The sequence below is a fragment of the Misgurnus anguillicaudatus genome, chromosome 11, assembly GCF_027580225.2.
Source record: "Misgurnus anguillicaudatus chromosome 11, ASM2758022v2, whole genome shotgun sequence".
Classification (NCBI taxonomy): domain Eukaryota; kingdom Metazoa; phylum Chordata; class Actinopteri; order Cypriniformes; family Cobitidae; genus Misgurnus; species Misgurnus anguillicaudatus.
The window spans coordinates 24,024,463-24,038,470 of NC_073347.2; the positions used below are offsets into that span (position 1 = coordinate 24,024,463).

General features: G+C 36.9%; 3 protein-coding genes across 14 annotated transcripts in view; 2 read left to right on the forward strand and 1 right to left on the reverse strand.

Annotated features, from left to right (window-relative positions):
* Window positions 1-545: 545 nt before the first annotated feature.
* Window positions 546-4,539, forward strand: gdf10a (growth differentiation factor 10a). The gene is made up of 3 exons (XM_055170296.2): window positions 546-1,095; window positions 1,682-2,589; window positions 2,973-4,539. Exons 1-3 carry the CDS (start codon window positions 852-854, stop codon window positions 3,162-3,164), a joined length of 1,344 nt encoding a protein of 447 aa, XP_055026271.1. The 5' UTR covers window positions 546-851; the 3' UTR covers window positions 3,165-4,539.
* Window positions 4,540-6,398: 1,859 nt separating this feature from the next.
* On the reverse strand, window positions 6,399-10,499 carry znf488 (zinc finger protein 488). Its single transcript, XM_055170295.2, has 4 exons — window positions 9,941-10,499; window positions 9,457-9,689; window positions 8,606-8,837; window positions 6,399-8,268 (listed from the first exon to the last, which is right to left on the reverse strand). The coding sequence occupies exons 2-4, from the start codon at window positions 9,670-9,672 to the stop codon at window positions 7,208-7,210; spliced, it is 1,509 nt and encodes a 502-aa protein (XP_055026270.2). The 5' UTR covers window positions 9,673-9,689; window positions 9,941-10,499; the 3' UTR covers window positions 6,399-7,207.
* Window positions 10,500-10,743: 244 nt separating this feature from the next.
* The window catches only part of antxr1d (ANTXR cell adhesion molecule 1d), a 30,460-nt gene continuing 27,195 nt past the window's right edge, over window positions 10,744-14,008 (forward strand). For 10 of the 12 annotated variants that reach the window (XR_008635146.2, XR_008635150.2, XR_008635147.2 and 7 more), the window contains exon 1: window positions 10,744-11,036. Coding sequence is in view for 4 of the 12 variants with exons in the window: in XM_055170289.2 (XP_055026264.2) it covers window positions 10,888-11,036 (149 nt within the window). In the remaining 8 variants the exon portion in view is untranslated. Of the gene's footprint in view, window positions 11,037-13,449; window positions 13,529-13,551; window positions 13,866-14,008 lie in introns of those variants that run through there. The other 2 variants (XM_055170291.2, XM_055170292.2) reach the window with 2 other exon arrangements.

Consider the following 14,008-nt stretch of genomic DNA (forward strand, 5'->3'; position numbering starts at 1 on the left):
ATTAAGTAAATGTAATCGCAAATATACTTTCTAAGTTCCCTTTCGGATTTGTGCATTTACTTTTTTTGTGTTGTTTCTGATTTGATTTAATTTAATGTAATTTGAATACATATAACACAATTTGATGCAAAAACAGCCTTAGGAAATGAAAGACCCATCTGCTATTTATGAATCAAGCCACATAAACTGTTTATGTACTGGAAATGAGTTTAGCAATACTATTTGTTTTTGCCACCCCTATCAAATAACAAATCCATCGGGTGATTATGCGGTTCAATGCATTAACGTAGATTGTTTTCTTGACAGTCTATTAAAAATATTATATATCATTCCTATTTATGTTATGAAGGAAAAATGAACTCAAATGAGGAGAGCAAATAACTGACAATGGGAAGGAGGGAACCGCAATTATACTGCTCGACAGAAAGAAAGAAAGCATGCTTGAGGTCACGTTTGTAAAAAGACAAAAAAACATTAAAATACCTCAGCATCGTTCAATCCAATATATTTCATAAACTGAATGTGCTTGCTGGTTGGTTGCTCTTCTGCTGGATGGGGTGTAATGTAACAGCAGCTCCCGTTGGCTGATGGGCGGATACGTCAGCACCTCATACAGCTTATGTGTGTTTCGTAGACTGTGGCGGTCAGAAGAAATAAGTAATGTATAACATGCAAGAGACTGGTTGAGACTGTATCCATCTCATTTTCGCACGGCGTTAAAAAGACAGGAAAAGGAACTGCGGCATCACTGGAAACGTCATTGCAAGGATTCTGTCATCTTGGAAACCTTCGGTGTACTTTAATATCTACCAGCGGAATTTGATCGTTTGGAAATAACTTTTCTTTTCAAAATGACGATTAAATGTACCTTTTTGGCGCACCTGTTACTGTTTTGGGTTGGATATGAAACTGAAGCAACTGACGCTGCTGGAATAAGCGCGCGCGACAGCGATCTACTACTGCACATCCCGACAGACGCGCTCGTGCCCACAGACGCGCTCTCGCAACACATGCATAAACTGTATGAGAAATACAACACTGAGCTTAATCGACCTAAAGACGGAAATACTGTAAGAAGCTTTAAAGCAAAACCTGGTAGGTTTAATAATGACACAGATGATATGCATGTATCTGTTTTAATGCATGTATTTATATATCTACTAAAATTCTACAATGAGCAGTTATGAAATGACTTTTCGTTTGCTTGAAAAAGACAAAAATCACTGCATGAAAGTTAAATTACCTTTGGGATACAAACTGAAAACAAACATGGGAATTTTAATGTCTATAGAGACCTTTAAGTTGCAAAAAACTTTTAGTTTCGTACGATAAAATAGTATTGTCAAAACTGTTACGTAAGTTGCAATGTAGTTGTGCATTTAAAGGAGCATGCTTATAATAATTTTTGCACTCGAATTTTGCCTCATGAAACAATAGTCTTAATTATTCTGCAGTCTGTTAAAGCATTTAATCAGTGCCAATTAAAAAACTGACTGTGTTGAAGGTTCTAACTCTTAGGGGAACCTAAATAAACATTTCCATATGTCTGGTCTACAAGCTCCATGTCTCCTCAATTCCCTGTGCTGTCTCCAAACCCATACACAAAGAACAAAAAGCCTGTTGTTTAAACCCATTTTCATAATTAATATGTAACTCAGCAGTTTCTCTCATATCTCTTCAGAGAATGTGGAGCAGAGGGTCTTGTACTGGCTGAATCTTACTTCCCTTCAGGAGTCTGAGGTGATTCTCACGTCTACATTTCACTTCTTCTTTGACAAACGGCCACGCCAGAGGTCCTGGTTCTGCAAGCGCTTCAAGAACCCATCTTGTCGCGTTCAGAACTACAATCATCTACCTTCTTTTTGTCTTCTTTTTCGCTCTCCCTCCTCTGGCTTTGCTGCAGGATCGCTACTTGGAAACATCACCGTTGTTCCTCACAGACGTGGAACCTGGCTGAGCAAGGATGCGTCTGTCATTATAAAAGAGGCCCGAGATAAGAATCACCTTTTGATGTCAGTGGAGCTGGACTATGGAGAGAAGTATCAAAGATATCAGGACCAACTCTCACCGTCCAATCTTCCATACTTGCTGGTGTATGCTGATGACCTGGCCATATCAGAGCCCAACAGCGTGGCTCTGAGCTTACAAAGATACGACCCTTTCCTCGCAGACCATCAGCCAAGTCCATCACCGGAGATTGCACCTGACATACGCGTGAAGCGCGAACTGGACACAGATTTTCCTGATCCTATCGAGAACAATGAGCTCCCCGAGGTGGAGTACGACAGTTTCAAACAGCATGATATGTGGGAAAGCGCTTACTTTGCCCTCAAGCCAAAGCCTTTTAAAAAAGAGCGCCGGAGAAAAGGCCAGGAGCATGTTGATGGATTCAGCAAGTCTCAGGTTCTCAAGTTTGATGAGAAAACCATGAAGAAAGCTCGGAGGAGGCAGTGGAAAGAACCTCGCAGCTGTTCCAGGAGATACCTGAAGGTGGACTTTGCCGATATCGGCTGGAACGAATGGATCCTGTCTCCCAAGTCGTTCGATGCTTTCTACTGTGCGGGAACGTGTGAATTTCCCATACCAAAGGTCAGGCAACCCCACAGTGTGGCAGTAAATGTGAATAGTTTCGACATGTTGAAATATTTAAAAATGACTATGTTTAAAACAAGTCCTGTAGCCAGAGATTTTAAACAAAGAAAGCCTTCAGAAAATGTTTCAGTTCCAGCACAAATAAAGCACACCAACTTTATGTGTAATTACAGTAAAGTAATTGTATGCCTAACAGGGCCTTTAAGCACATTTTGGGCACATTTTCTTTTTTGAAATGAGCCAGTTTTCAAGTTTTTCTCTTTTGAATAATAAAAGAGCATTGTCAAGCATAATCCCCTGTGCCGCATTAAGGAACACAAAATTGTTGCATACCTAAACACTACCATACCTCATCCTATTCTGTTTTCTGCCCATTTCAGGTGGTCCGACCCTCCAACCATGCAACCATCCAGAGCATAGTCAAGGCGGTTGGTATCATTCCAGGCATCCCAGAGCCCTGCTGTGTCCCCGAGAAGATGAAACCTCTTGGTGTACTGTTTCTGGATGAGAGCAAAAACATTGTATTGAAGATTTACCCAAACATGTCTGTGGAGACATGTGCTTGTAGATAGACTGGCTGATCGGTGGAATGATCACAAACGGGCATTGTTGTGGTTTGGACACAAGAACTGAGACATATTGTCTGTAGTATGCACTTGTTAGAAAGTGCACACATTGAGGTTGTTTTTAAGGACTGCATCTTACCAGCTTGTGTATTGAACAACCTTCCATTTTATGTGATATTCATTTCCTCTTTTTATCCATAAGGGATCTCTTTCATTGTATATGAGTAACATGAGCACTTACGTTCACTTATAAGATAATATCAGCATGACATATGAGGCTGTTGTAATCATACAAATGTAAAATAGTGAATGTACAACAAGGTTTTATTGTATAAAGAATATAACATAAGGTCAGTATTGATATTTTGTTATTCAGAATGCTGGATGTAGGGACCATTACAACTTTATCTTGCAATTATGTTGTATAGCTTAGTCTTAGGGTTATTCGAACGCAAAAAATCCAGTATAGGTGAAAATAATCTGTAAGCATTTACAAAAGCTATTAGCATGACTGCAAAGCAGTCTGGTAGTTCAGTTTAAAGGCTAATCTGAGCTTAGTTTTGAAATAAAACTAACTTTTGGAAAAAAACTTTAACAATTTTGTTGTTAAAGAAAACATTTTGCAGCACAGACTCCTCCTGTGTGTTTGTTTTATTTTAACAGATGTTACACAAGATTCATTTGTGAATAGACTATCTTGTGTTTTGTCACATTTTCTACAGTACATTCACTGAAAAAAAATTATTCATTAAATTTACTCAATTGTTTGGGGTGGGTGGTTGCAATCAATTTGTTTAAGCTACATTTAAACAAAAGTTTTTTTATTTGTTTTGCTTTTCTAATTTTTTTTTTGTTTAAATGTAGCTTGAATGGATTGATTGCAACCACTTACCTTAAAAAAATTGAGTAAATTGAATGAATCATTTTTTCAGTGTTCTAGTGTTTGGATTGGTGCCATATGCATGGAGTATTTGGGCCAAGTGTGTTAATGTGTGGATAACAGTTGTTGTTTTGGATTCAATATATTATATTTTAGAGATTGTATTTTTGTAAATGTGTGTTTTAAATTATGAAAACGTGTCTTATACGTAGAATAAAATATATAATAAGCCAATATTGCGTTTGTTTTTTGCACCATATGCATTGTTTTTGGTATACTAGCACTACATGTGTGTCTATTCAAATCATATCAATACAAATAAATAGGCACAGCTTCTCTGGCATCCGCAACTAGCCCAGTATATTATTTCTTCACCTGGACATCAGAGACATTTCCAACCTCCAGTTCCCACCTTTAAGCCACTTCAAGAGCATCAGGTCTCAAAGGGCATGTCACTGATGATGTCACCCAGCTCAAACTTAAACCTTAACTTAAACTTTTTTAATTGACAAGCCTATGAATAAAAAAGACATCCTAATTAATGTCCTCTGTGTCTTTTCTTTGCATAATGATGTGTGCTGAATGGTTTCTTTGTGTGGTGTGTGAACAGAGACGACACTTAAAGGTGTTAACATGTTCGGGGCTTAGCCATTAACGTGAATCAGTGTCTTCCTCTTAAACTTTGAACCAATGAAATGTCCAATCTCACAAAATTATTATTTGTGTTATTAGAGCTTACTGATTTTGTGTAAAATGGTCTGTAGCGTAGAAATTCAGCAACCAACTGATGAGATAAATGGACTCCAATGTAATCAGAAGCTGTTTTCATCTCCCCTCTATGACCATATGCCAAGTTTTGACCTTGTCAGCATGAATAAGGTTTGTTGAATTGGAGATCATTTAGTCTCACACAGAGACCATAAAACAACAAAGTTTAGAGTCAAGCGGTAACGCCAACATCCTAAAGCTGGACAGAAACAGTAAGGGTACCTATCAGGTGAATCCCCCTCAGGCAATGTTTAGTTCTACTGGGAAATACTTTAATATTTAAATCTGTTGGAAAGGACACCGGAGGTTCTACCAAAATATAAATACTCAACAGCTACTAAAAACCAAAGACAATATTTAGTTTTCCTAATGAGGCCTGATCAATCAATGGCAGCGATGAAAGAAGCTCTTTAAAATGAACAAAGGATTTTCTGTGTGTGTAAATGACTCTCTCCTTAAATGATTAGTGTCAGAAGCAGACTTCCAGGCTTCTTTTCATTTAATCCAACATCTTCCGACGTTCAGCCTTTACACTCTTAAAGGGATAGTTCACCCAAAAATGAAAATTCTGTCATCATTTACTCCCTCTCAGGCCGTTACAAACCTGCATACATTTTGTTGTTCTGATGAACACAAAGAAAGATATTTTGAGAAATGTTTGTAATCAAACCATTTGTGGACCCCATTTACTTCCATGGTGTTCTTTTTTACCACTATGAAAGTGAATGGGGTCCACAAATGGTTTGGTTACCAACATTTCTCAAAATATCTTCTTTTGTGTTCATCAGAACAAATAAATACATGTTTATAACAACATGAGAGTGAGTAAATCATGACAGAATTTTCATTTTTGGGTGAACTATCCCTTCAATAAGCAGAAAGTTTTCTAGCTAAAGAGAGACAGATTTCTTTTAAATTTTGTAGCAAAGTCAAAATTTTGACCCCTGGGAACTTTCTCAACGCGCTACCTTTATTAATTATGATTAAAGTGAGAATTTCTATGGTGGTTTTTCACACAAAAATCCAACTTAAACATGGCATGGTTCACAATGATTTTATTGTATCTAATTAATTTCGACTTCAAGATTTATTTAAATCCTGGTGAATTCCAAGATTTAGGAACTGTTAGAGTGCACTCTACTGGACTGTGCGTGATCCTGCATGTCTTTCACAAAGCATTATTTTTCAAATTATTAGTCAAAACATCAGTATTTTTGTTAAATATTTTTTCACTAACAATATTTCGTATCAAACAAAATATTTATATTTAAAAAATTTAATATATTGAAGCATAAATTGTCAGTTAGGAGGTTTAAGAAAGGAGCGCTAATCTCTATCGGATTATTTGCTACTAAAATGAAACATTTTGAAAACGTTATGAAACTACATTAAGCACTTTTTTCCTTTTTGTGAAGAGCAGCTGAACAAAGCTGATATGCCTGAGAGAAATTTCACATACAGTCAAAGCTGAAGTCCCTTTAATCACCATTCTAACAAGTAGGCCTACTTCAATGAATTAACCTTCGACATGAATTCAAAATTCTAGAATTATAAGCATCTAGAACAGTACAAAGAGGCAATGATCTGGGAAATATGTTCAAAATATTTAATGAAATACAATGTTATTTATACAACAATTTAATAAAAACATCCTTTATGTCATTGTGCTGATAAAAATGTTAAGAACCAGTAGTATACATATGAAAAAGTAGTATACATTGAGGGGAAAGGTTGGTCATTTCAACTTCAAATATAAAAATCTCTGTACAAAGCAAAGTTTTAGGTTTGTAACAGTGAAGTTTATGTATCAGTCAGTTTTTTTAAAAAGGCTTATGAGCATTTTTATAACAGTAACCTTCTTCTGTCCCATTTACCTACTTATCCTGACATTTGTAAGGCACTGTTAGGGTGACAAATACCAGAATTAAAACAATATTAGTAACAACTATGTCAAAGATTAAAATTATGAATCTCTACAGCCACCTAGTGGCAATGTAGGTTTCCACTGCCAAAGACTACATAGATTAAAATAGCAATAACTTATGGGGGAAGACAAAGAATCTTTATCAAAGATAAATAGTCAAAAACTTTCATTAAACAACTCTTTTAAACAAATTTTAATATTTTCAAATTCACTTTTTTAAAAGTACCCAATCTGAAAAGCATCGCTATTTCTCTATCCAAAAGTGTCTTAACATACAATGAACCATCAAAGTGGACATGAATGATATCTGTCACAAAATAGGACAAATGTTATGCAATTTGTAGTTCATATATATGTCCCTGCAAAACTCTTATGTGACTTAACATTAAATTTATGTTTGTAAAACAACAAAGACCACTGACCAAACGCTCGCATCTCGTGAACAGTTGTCTCAGTAAAGTGCAATAGTTTATCTCCTTAGTTATGAGAGGTCATGTGACGTGAAAGATGGTGACGCTCTCGAAAGTACTCGTGGCAGATGGGGCAGGTGAGTTTCTCCTCTCTCCTCCGCCTCACCTGAGCTTCTGCGGCGAACTCTTTTTTATGATGGGAGCGCATGTGAAACACCAAGTCGGAGGTCATGCGAAATGAGAGGTTGCATTTGGCGCACCAGTTCTGAACCGAAACACCCAACGGGGTGAAAGTAGGAGGCAGAAGTGTCAAAGATGAAGCAGACTGCAGCTGACCACCTATAGGTCCACTCCAGTGCTCGGGTGCGTAATAGAAAGGCCCTCCTGTAGCCAAAGGGGTGGCCATCACTCCACCATGTGTGCCTGGCAGGTCACCATGAAACAGGTGCGATGCAAGTACATTTCTGTATCCTAGAGCAGGCTTTGACTTAAAAGTGTCCGAGATATCATCCGAATCCGGTGGAGCGCATTCCTCATCTCGTTTTTGAATATCGGAGCGCCTGTTGTGTTCACAAAACGCGCTCTTTTGTTCCGAGTGCGCGCTCTTGGGCAAAACGAACGAGAACGCGCTGTAGTCGGACTGTAGACTTGCATCAGTCCCTCTGTCTGTTTGATTTTGTGCCATGACATCTTGTGATGCATTTTTGGGGTTTGATACGAGTCTTGGTGGTCTTTTAACCGCTGTAAATGCGCTGCTTTTAGTGATATCATTTGTTGACACATTGTCTGAATTAAGTTTAATGGTAGATTCTGACAAATGCTGAAAATGAGGATAGTCTTTGTTGATGGTGTTCATTTGATTATTGATGTTGGTTTTCTCCAGTAAAACATGTTTTTTGCTTCGTGGGCTTAAAGAAGCGTCGTTTTTTCTTTTTCGTGCCGTGTCTTCAGAAGAACTACTAATTTTGTCTTCCAGATCTCTTGCAATGTTGTGAAAATCGACGACTTTGCGTTGTCGCTTGACTTCAGCTTGTTTCTCGACCTTTTCCTGCGCACATAAAAAACGACAATGGGCAAGGAATGGGTTCTCGTTCTTGAAGGCCTGTCCGCATCGCGAGCATGTAAAGCCTGCATTAAAATATAATTTAGATAATTTGTTAGATAATTTAAAATACAAACTATTGTTTCATACATGATTGAAAATGTATGTAATGTAGGCTAATAATATAATGTATTAAGCTATTGCACTATAAAATGCTGGTTGTTTTAATATGGTTAGGTAAAATATACAAACCCAAACGTCGGGTTTAAATTATTTCAATCCAAAATTCAAATATGGACTTTTTAGGTTAATTTAATTAAACAGTTGGGTTTGACAATATATTATCCATAAATGGTTAAAAAAATTCCCATATAGGTTAGCTGAGAAATGGAAACCAAGCCAAGATCTTGAAGGTATTCTTACCGTCTGTCATGGCCTTTGACTTTATATCTCCGAATCCCAAAAGAAGAGACAACTCCTCGTCGTACCAAACAAGCAGTTCCTCTCCCTGTTTCACATCTCGAATAGTCCGAAAGTGTAGTTGTCCACTTTTTAAGTAGGCCTCAGTATTTTGGTCTTCGGTGCTCATTGCAGCCTGCACCAGTCGTAGCCAAGAAACTACTAATGGGGAGCCTTTCATCGCCTCAGGATCTACCTGTTGATAAAAAATTATATATTTGCCAGATTACATTTTTGCAAGCAAATAGTCACGCCATTGAAAGAAAGATTGCAGAGTAGTTTGTTGCTATAGAGCCTTTGGCCCACACTGTAAAAAATGATGTAGAAATTACAGTATTATGGGTATTACTGGCAACTAGCTTCCAGTAACTTACTGTAGATTTTACATTTATGTTATTTACTGGCAACAGTTTGTTCAAAGTTAAATGAACATGAAAAATGTTCAGTCTTTAATTCTACAGTAAGTTACTGGCAACCAGCTACATAATTACAGCAATTTTGGTGTTAATTTAATCATTTTTAACCATAATCAAATTGACTTCACTCAGTTAAATTTAAATTGTATAGAACTATAAAAAAAACTTGAAGACAAAGTTGAAATTGGTTCAGTTATTCTGATTAGTTAAAGAAATGTAATAACATGTTGCCACGACTTTACATAATTATTTTAGTGTTTAGCCCACTTTTGAATTCTTATCCACGCGAATCTCTCAATTTAATTGAAACAACAGACAGTTAAACCATAAATGTAGAAAGAGTAAAAATGTACGTGTGTGTATGCATGTTTAAATATGCTGTACTTGATCATTACTCACCCTAAAAACATACGATTTATTCCTTTTATCAGATGATTTCAGTGCAATGAAGGCAATGGTGTCATAAAATGTATTGTAAAGAACACACGGTCCGAAAGATGTTCCAGCTGCTACATCCTGTGTTACTTGTACACTGGTGAAAAAATCCGCGACGTGGTGATGGAGAAATTTGCTGTCATTAGTCCACAACGAGCGGTGTATAAAATTGTGCTCCATGCTTTATTTCTGAAAGGCTGGATTTAAAAGAACACAAGTTAATATCAGCAGAACAAGTGAATAATATAGGCTATTGGCATCACTTAATAATGAGTGCTTAAATTATTCTTTAATCACTTTTTATTTAAAATATTTTGAAAATATAAAGAGGTCTATATCCTGCTGCACAAAATCTGGCTTTTTTGCAAATGTTCCGCTGTATCAGTCTTTACATGAAATTAAAATTGTAACAGAATAATACAAGCATCTGGTCAGAATTGTAACTCACCTAAAGTAGGGTATTCCAGTGCAACTCCAAACAGACAGACTTTGCGAGTATTCACAGGGATCGTGCGATCACGACTGTCTCTTAATCCTGATGGTCTATTGACCGTCTTTGGCGCTGCGCAGCAGTCACGCACTTATGGACCGGGAGAGCGGATGTGCCTCATTTCTCCCCAAACCCCCCCAGGTGGCAATTTGATTGGTGATTCACCAGCTTTTGATGCGTGCTAATAAGAAGCCAGGATTATCAATGACCAAAGTCAGTTTGATTATGATTCGTGCCACACAAGACTAAATTATGCTAATTTATTAAAATGTTTTCATTTTAGTTTTAAAAATCAAAGTGTTACGATTTGTAGTAGCCTATATTGGCATATTAAATAAGACATAAATAAAAAAAAATAACAAAAACAAAAAGCAAAACTATTCTCTCATACTTAATAATTAAACATGGACGCAATGACGTCCGCAAGCTCCTAACCATCAGAGACTGCATTATTTCGCATGGACACACTGTCCAGTTTCATTGGTTTTGGAATTAAGTTTAAGTCACTTTAAACACTGGACTGGTGTCTTCCCCACGGGTTTTCAGATAAAATGCGGTCGATTGAATTTACACATGATTAATGTTGCATGTTCATACTAGGATGTCTAACTCCATTTCCAATGGTCTTTGGAATAGTATTACTGATTCTCTCCCGGAAAAGGGAAGTTTCAGTGAGCCTGCCCGCTCATCGTCCGGTCTGTGGCCGCTCCTCCAAGCGTTTCTCCTTGAGGAGGGGCATGCGTTTTGGAAGCGGACTCGGATGAGTGCGGAATATACTGTGATATTAGAATTTAAATTATTGTTTGGCGAATACATGTCCTCGAAAAGGGTTTCTTTTATTTGCTGCAAAAATGATCTGAAATGCAATTTTGTTGTAGTGGTTGTGGGGAGAATAAATAGATGAAATGGCACGTTCACTGATTTACTTGGGTCTCGCTGTCGGTATGTTAGGGTTTTTGATGCCCTGTCTTCATACTACAAGAGCCGAGTCTCATTTCGTGGAAGAGAAGAGGTCCTGTCAAGGTGCTTTCGATTTATATTTTGTCCTCGACAAGTAAGTGCTCTTCTTATTTATGGCATATTATTGTCTGATCACTGCACACTGCTGCGCGACCCTTCTGACGCTTCAGACTCGCACGAGCCGCTGCATTCTTACGTTTTATAATAGACAACTGAATAATGAAAATAAATAAACTCAAAAAGCCACGAATGCAATGGTACATAATGAAATAAATTACCTGCTAATTATTTCGAGGTATTCTAACAAAATATGCAAAAAAAACTAAAAATCCAAACCAACATAAAAACACATTAGGGTACTGCTTATAAGACGCCTAAAAGCAACACATGCAAGACTGAAACATATCATATGGTTTTCTAATGGTGGAATCCTGATGTTTTTATGTATTGTCAAAAGATTTTAGATGCATCAGATATGAGGACAGGACTCTTTGCCCCTGGCAACGATTTAATAAGCATGATTTCTTCTCACCTGGTGCTGTTCACATGCATATTTGTCCATCGTTGCAAGTCTCATTCACAAGACCTCTTCTTAATAGATTTCCTAATTCTAATCACTTTGTTTAATATGATTTAAAGGGAGGAAGGTCTAAAACAGTCTACATTTGCAAAGTCAGTGGGACGCCAGGCTTTCCAAGTTCAGCAGATACTCTCAAGCCAATTGTTGGCATTTCAAATATGCTCTTGTGACCAATGAATCAGTAACAACCAGCTGCATTGCATTTTGTTTCACTATGTAACTGACTGAGTGTTTCTGTCTGAATTAAAGTTTTTTATATTTGTATAAATTGTCTATGATGCAACTAAATGCTTTTAGCTGTGCAGATACGTACACTGTATGTTGCATAGGACAAATATTATTCATATAACAGCATTCAGCTTTCAGGTGTGTACTGAGCTCTTATAGTGGGCGTAAGTGAGGAGTACAGTAAGTGATGTATTTGCATAGTTTCTAGCACCTGGGAGTTATGTATATTCAAACAAGTTGGTGCATGCTGAAGAACAGTTTTAAACTGAAAAGCTTTGCCTTTGTGACTACCAGATTTAGGTCAATCTAAATTACAGACTGACAATACAACAACGATTGATCATTTTAGGAAATTATTTTCATAGATGAATATAGACTGAAACTTATTTTTGTTTCTTTATGCATTAAAATATAAAAGTGTAGAATTTAAACTAAATATTATCAGTACCTTCAGCTATAACTTTTTTAAAGTGTAAACACCTATTAGTTACACTTCACAGTTTGATCTTCTGTTTGTAGATTTGAATGCATTTAGATACCTAAGGGATTGCATGCATCGTAAAGCTTTTGCCACACTGCTACAGTTTTAATCAGCTGAATGGTTTTGTCTGAAATTTGGAGGCCTTAAATGCCACTCAGTGACCCTACACTAATGGTAAATATCAAGCCATCAGTTCTGAGATTTTGCAAAAAGAAAAGACGCTGGTGGATTTAGCCAAATATCTTTGATTACCAGTGGAACAAAAGCTTTGTCTTTATACAGGGCAAAGTTTCTCGAAATACTGCGTCATAATGCTAAGGATTAGCTTTAGTTCATAAGAAAAGAAATACAGATAGGAAATACAACAATACAGATAGGATCAAGCTGCATCAAAGGAGAATACTACGCAGTCTGCTGGTGTGTTTTCAGATAACATCACACATGCTGTGGCACAATTATTAGCCTATTCAGTAATATTATACACACAAAAGAGAGAGGACACTGTTAACAATGCCAGTGTTATGATTAAGCTTCTCTACTTAACACATTAACAAAGCTACTAAACACTGTATGAAAACAAAAATGTCAATTTCAGTTTTTTTAAACATATTTACAGTTATGGTCTCAGTTTGTTTTGGGAATTTACAACCTTATGCTACTTTACAACAGATGGGACTCTGCAATTACACAGTTTACAAAAGTGTCTCGTATACGGTCTTTATCAACAAAGGAACCTGTGTCAAGACCTTTTTTTATTCTTGTGATAGCCGTGAATACCATTATTGGCGACTTGGAAACTGGAATCGAAAGTGCACATCCTTTCCCTACTCACTAAAAAGTGCAGATCACTTAACGTATTGAGTAGGCTATGGGAGTAACTTTATTTTCAATTTATTGTTAACTTTATAAAGTTCACTTAACACATGAACTGGAAAAGTATTGTTTATAGTTTATAAAACTAATTCTTAGAAAACAAAATTAACGTTACTTTTAGTTTTATTTGTATTTTCGACATGCGGGTCTTCGCAGGCCAATTGGAAAATGACATCAGAGTACCGTGAGAATTTAGAGAGCCTATTGCTCCGTATAGTATTTCGCAACGCTCTCGCGGTACTTTGATGTTATACGGCGATCGGCCTGCGCACAACCGTCTGCCCTAAACTGTCTGGAACACATTTCTTAACGTCTTTACGATACTATAACGGCGTATGGTGGTTGGTGTAAACAAACTTAAAAATATGTAATGATAGACGAGTAACGATAAAATCTGCTCGGCTTAAATGTATTTTAATTACAGGTAAAAACTTACCTCAGTTTGCGGAAGCTCGAAGACGACGCTACCCAGAATCACATGGTCATAATGTCAAATCGGTCAAAATTACATCTTTGATGCGATCACCGTATGTGAACTTTGGTCTTCCTTCTGGAAGTGATATATGTTACAAACTTTTGTTAAAGCAGCATTGTTTCCACTGTTCCCTTCAAAGGCTCAAAAATACGGTCTGAAACCGACCGGGCGAACCGGAAAGTGTTATCACAACTGACGCGAAGCCCAGTGCTATATAACGGACTACGGACAGTGGTTTCGATTTCGAGTTTTGCTTTAATTGCGTGAATGTTGCATTGCCTTTTGGGTGAGGTTAAAGTTAATAATAATTACTGCGTCACGTGAAGTTATATTAACTGTAAAACGTGATTTGTTTTCTTTTATAAAGAAATTGATCATTATGTTGACTCAGTATTATGTTGACTCAGTATGATGCATTACAAAACGATC

What these genes read in the sequence shown, in the direction of transcription:
- gdf10a (XM_055170296.2), top strand. Translation starts at nt 852, where the DNA reads ATGACGATTAAATGTACCTTTTTGGCGCACCTGTTACTGTTTTGGGTT. An exon ending in AAGCTTTAAAGCAAAACCTG is followed by an intron (nt 1,096 to 1,681) that starts GTAGGTTTAATA and finishes ATATCTCTTCAG; the next exon opens with AGAATGTGGAGCAGAGGGTC. An exon ending in GTGAATTTCCCATACCAAAG is followed by an intron (nt 2,590 to 2,972) that starts GTCAGGCAACCC and finishes TGCCCATTTCAG; the next exon opens with GTGGTCCGACCCTCCAACCA.
- znf488 (XM_055170295.2), bottom strand. Translation starts at nt 9,672, where the DNA reads ATGGAGCACAATTTTATACACCGCTCGTTGTGGACTAATGACAGCAAA. An exon ending in ATAAATCGTATGTTTTTAGG is followed by an intron (nt 8,838 to 9,456) that starts GTGAGTAATGAT and finishes TTTTATCAACAG; the next exon opens with GTAGATCCTGAGGCGATGAA. An exon ending in GTCAAAGGCCATGACAGACG is followed by an intron (nt 8,269 to 8,605) that starts GTAAGAATACCT and finishes ATTTTAATGCAG; the next exon opens with GCTTTACATGCTCGCGATGC.